This window comes from Austrofundulus limnaeus, unplaced genomic scaffold (genome assembly GCF_001266775.1).
Source record: "Austrofundulus limnaeus strain Quisiro unplaced genomic scaffold, Austrofundulus_limnaeus-1.0 Scaffold342, whole genome shotgun sequence".
Lineage (NCBI taxonomy): Eukaryota > Metazoa > Chordata > Actinopteri > Cyprinodontiformes > Rivulidae > Austrofundulus > Austrofundulus limnaeus.
The window spans coordinates 512,362-517,437 of record NW_013952744.1 but is presented as its reverse complement, the minus strand read 5'-3'; the positions used below and the strand labels follow the sequence as shown (position 1 = coordinate 517,437).

The following is a 5,076-nucleotide window of genomic DNA, read 5'->3' as shown; positions in this document are numbered from 1 at the left end:
GTATTTACATTTTACACACTGTCCAAACTTTTTTGGAATAGATTTTGTAAAAATAAATGTATTTATTTTAAGAATACTGCTCCTTTTAATTGTCAAAAAAAAAACAATATTCTTACTATGTATTGAAAAATTGAAATATGTTTCAATCAAGTGGTAAATTTACTTTCACAAACCAGCCGCAGAGTACTCCAACTGCCTGCAGTACATGTAATGGTTGCAGATCCTCCTGCAGATGTGTAGCCAGGATTACAGGCAAATGAAACCTTAGAGCCATCTGGAAATGAATCTTGCAGAATGGCTTCGCCCTTCAAATTCATGTCGGCTCCTCCAACAGGTTTAGAACAACTTTGAGCTACAAAAAACACACACATTTTGCAGAGAAAAACAGAAATGATTAATTATATGAGGGAGGATGAAGCAGCAGCACAGGGTGGATCAAGTTGGTAACAATCATTTTCACACAAGCACAGTTTGTCAGTGGGCAGAAAGCAAACAGTCAACAATGGATGCGATGATAAAGAAAATAATCAACTAATTGTTAGCCTAATTCGAAATGAAGTTGTGCTAAACAATTTATCACTGAGGCAAGTGAGTGGTATGCACAGAAACTATATCATTAAAAAATTACCAATCCATACACACTCAGAGGTGGAGGATGGAAAATTGACCCAATTTGATGAAACCAGCAATGCATTGACTAAGGGTGTAAATCACCAGCTTTATCACAATATAATATTATATCAATGTGTTTAGATGACTATACGTTTTTCAATACCATAAAGTCATGATACGATTTCGAAATTGAATACACAAATCGGTGATTGGCATGAWGCAGTAAGCCAATCTAAGGTTTATGGTGAGTGGGGATGTATAAGACCCATATGAGCGGAGGCCCATTACTCTCCCCAAAAAGACCGAGCTTTATTCAAACTTTTGCATGTCTCAGATGAAGGACACCAGGTTAGAAACACTCAGTGTTCTGAGTTCTTGGAATGTCGCTCTAACAATCATTTAGGGAACGATTGTGTTAAAGAAACACCGATCTACATTGACCATATGAATTGATGTTTTTCTCATGCCTTGATGTAATTGAATCATTAGTTATTTAATTGATGTATCAATGAAAAATCTGTCATCTTCATCGATATATCTATGTGGATCAATGTATTGTTACACCTCCAGTGTCCACAGGGCAGAATATTTTATGTCCCAATGAGACGSTGATGTTCCGATCACCACTGACAGGGGAACAAAAACAAAAATATGACAAAAACGATAAATCCACTGACAAATGCAGGTGGTGACCTGTACCACCACATAACTGTAAAACAGAAAAAAACAAACAAAAAACCCCCCCCAAAACTGAGAACCAATCACTGAAACCCTTTTTAAAATCCATTTCAAAAATAACTTAAAAACATGCTGACCAAAACAACACACAGTAAAACACTAAGAAAAATCTGAATCATTCTAATGATATGATGCTAGGACATTCTAGCCTTTTCCCACCTATTTGAAAGGATGTTGACATTTTGCCAGCAGTGGCTGACATTTTCTTCCTAAACTGCTCTGACCAGCAACGCTGATTGTGCAACGCTGCTCTGAGCATTGGCTTGTCATTTGCTTACGCTTCATTATWTCTACRAATTTCACCAAACYGTGCTGATGTCAGGGAGTTATACAGTCGAGTTTTCATTTGAATTCATTTTGAGTTTTTCATTTCTGTCGATGTGTTTTAAAGAGACACTCATTTGAAAATAGGATCAAAGTAAATTACCCAGGCTTTTCTAGTGACCCTTAAAGACATAAGCAATGAACATTATTTTATCAGGCTTTTGTTTGAATTTGTTCCAAATTCGATTATGATTTGAAAAGTCAAAGTATGTTTTTTTTCCACTATGGAATAGCGCATGTTAGCAAAGTTTGTTGATCCTCTTCGTCACTTGACACATCACACACTGCCATTGGTTGAGGAGCTTTGTTTACAAAACAAATRTCCACATGGTTTTTAAATGGTTTTTACTTGCTTACTTTATAAAACACATTAAGTTGATTTATGTTGCAGTTTGGTGACAGGAGCCTTGTAATATTATTTATACCNCCCCCCCAAAACTGAGAACCAATCACTGAAACCCTTTTTAAAATCCATTTCAAAAATAACTTAAAAACATGCTGACCAAAACAACACACAGTAAAACACTAAGAAAAATCTGAATCATTCTAATGATATGATGCTAGGACATTCTAGCCTTTTCCCACCTATTTGAAAGGATGTTGACATTTTGCCAGCAGTGGCTGACATTTTCTTCCTAAACTGCTCTGACCAGCAACGCTGATTGTGCAACGCTGCTCTGAGCATTGGCTTGTCATTTGCTTACGCTTCATTATWTCTACRAATTTCACCAAACYGTGCTGATGTCAGGGAGTTATACAGTCGAGTTTTCATTTGAATTCATTTTGAGTTTTTCATTTCTGTCGATGTGTTTTAAAGAGACACTCATTTGAAAATAGGATCAAAGTAAATTACCCAGGCTTTTCTAGTGACCCTTAAAGACATAAGCAATGAACATTATTTTATCAGGCTTTTGTTTGAATTTGTTCCAAATTCGATTATGATTTGAAAAGTCAAAGTATGTTTTTTTTCCACTATGGAATAGCGCATGTTAGCAAAGTTTGTTGATCCTCTTCGTCACTTGACACATCACACACTGCCATTGGTTGAGGAGCTTTGTTTACAAAACAAATRTCCACATGGTTTTTAAATGGTTTTTACTTGCTTACTTTATAAAACACATTAAGTTGATTTATGTTGCAGTTTGGTGACAGGAGCCTTGTAATATTATTTATACCTTTTCTGCTACTTTTACATTAGACTTTATGAAGTTTTATTTGTTTTAGGAAACAAAATGGTTCCTACAAAAACCTGAATGTGAAACTTTTCCTWAARCTTCAWGGTGATATCTTGAACACTGAGGAAGTTATGGGCAAAAATAGAGAACCAGGTGAAATGATCACAAAGGCTCCGTTGTTTCAGCTGTGAATTACAGCAAGTCTTTTTAGTCATTGCTTAAATCAGGGGTTCCCAAACCTTTTTGTGTCAAGGCCCCCCGAACAACATTAGCTTCTGGCCATGGACCCCCTTGCAAGTTATCAAAAGAAAATGCAACAATACATGTAAAGAAACATAAACTTTTTAAATGTTTTTCCTCACTTTTATTCACTGTTGAATAGCTGTAAAGACACACCGGCTGCTCAGTCTGCAGCTCTGTGCTCCCGCTCCACTGCAGACTGTTTACAGGTAGGGGCCAAGGTTAGTGAAAAAATGTGGACTGGATAATAACCTGGCATGTCTTTCTATGTAGCAGAGAGCTTGCGGTGAAAAGTTGGAGTGAATTTAAATCAATATGTGTATTTTTCTGATACGTAAGTGGCAGAGTTTTCTTTTTTTTATGGCGGCCACCCAGGGGAACTCCTTTGGGAGCTCCTGACTTAAAYAACATTTTAGCAGTTATTGCACATCTGCTTTTCTTCGCTGAAACTGTGCTGTAAATATTCTGCCTTTTTCAATATTTATTACACATGCACWTTATTGAAAACTGAYTTAATTCGACTCAATCGTGAGTCCGACACGCCCGTTTCTAAAACTGCACACTGTTTTTCTGTTGTACAGTATTTTATTATTTTATTTTTCCTTTTACTATTGCTAATTTTATATACTGTTTTTAACACTTAAGAACTTTTTTTGTGAACCTATGTATTTGTTGCTGCTGTTAACCCAGAATTGCCCCTCTGCAGGACAATAAAGACTGTTTTTATTCTATTCCATTCAAGAAAACATGAGCTTGATTTTACCTAAACAAACATCCATAACTTTTTTAATCCTCAAGATAATCACATCATTTTGGTGATGTTTTGTAAGTTTTTAAAGTTCTTTCTGTATCCGTTGTCAGATTTGATATTGGTGTGGAATACAGTTTTTATCCACATCCCTATCATTTGCACATCCAGTTACAATACAGGGTTTGACTATTGTTGTTTTGGTGTGAGACTTAAAACAATCATTGCATATTGTCTTTTTTTCCCCACCAGGGTGGTTTTGGACCGAGCAGTCGTGGGATCTTGTTGACTCAGAGATCTTTCCTATTAACAGCTCAGAAACACATGATCCATGACCCAGGCTGAACTCACCTTGAGCCGTGATGGCAAGACAGCACAGCAGAAAGAAGGCGGTGACACTCATGACAGGATCTGACACGATAATCTGTATACAAGTTATTCCTGTAAACAAAATAAAAGGTAAATGAAAATCGGAAATTTAACTAAGATTTAATTCAAACAGGTTTTTCATTTTCATTAACTAAGCAAGTTTTTACACAAAATGTACATGGTGTTAAAGGATAAAAAAAAAAGCTTAGCAGTAACACTCAGTTTTATTTCACAATTTTTTGAAACAACAATCTATGAAAAAAAACTATCAGTGATTGAACATAACATAAAGGATGTCTCACTAATCCCATCAAAGCTTGAATAGAATGCTGTAATAGTTTTGAATTGGGACCCAGGGTATAACAAGGATTTACAAAAAATGTGATAACAATAATAATAAATGCAAAAGCAACAAGTTATGAAAATCTGTCTGTCCATCCTTTTTGTTACTTCACAGAAATAACACAGTTATTCCTTCATTTTCAAAATAATCTACCCTGAAACTACTAAAAGTCCTTCTGTGTGAATCAGCTATATTTCAATAAATCTTACAACTTGACAACCGCAGAAGAAACTGGTAGATAAACGCCCATGACACCCCCAAACTTTCCTAATAACACATGCTCAAACCACTTTGTTCTCATGTTGTTTAAACCTATTTTGAGCTGAGTAAGGAGTAAATACAAGCTTACCTTTCTCGACCGAACGTGATGAAATAACAATAAAAGTAGGAGCTACTTTCTCGACAGTCTGTCCACTCTGCTTCTCAGAAGAAGTGAGTGTCATACTGCGTGAGAAGAAGGGTGCAGCTGCAACTTGCAGACCCTGAAAATATGGAGAGCCATTTCATTCAAAATGAAACAAATAAAT

The 5,076-nt window shown here is 35.9% G+C and overlaps 1 protein-coding gene across 3 annotated transcripts in view; it reads right to left on the bottom strand.

Annotated features, from left to right (window-relative positions):
- LOC106527774 (membrane cofactor protein) overlaps nucleotides 1-5,022 on the bottom strand; it is a 23,290-nt gene extending 18,268 nt beyond the window's left edge. For all 3 annotated transcript variants that reach the window (XM_014022762.1, XM_014022763.1, XM_014022764.1), the window contains exons 1-3: nucleotides 4,899-5,022; nucleotides 4,189-4,278; nucleotides 164-352 (exon numbers count right to left, since the gene is read on the bottom strand). In XM_014022762.1, the coding sequence (XP_013878216.1) occupies nucleotides 164-352; nucleotides 4,189-4,278; nucleotides 4,899-4,992 (373 nt within the window). In that variant the 5' untranslated portion in view covers nucleotides 4,993-5,022. The remainder of the gene's footprint in view (nucleotides 1-163; nucleotides 353-4,188; nucleotides 4,279-4,898) is intronic.
- Nucleotides 5,023-5,076: the final 54 nt, after the last annotated feature.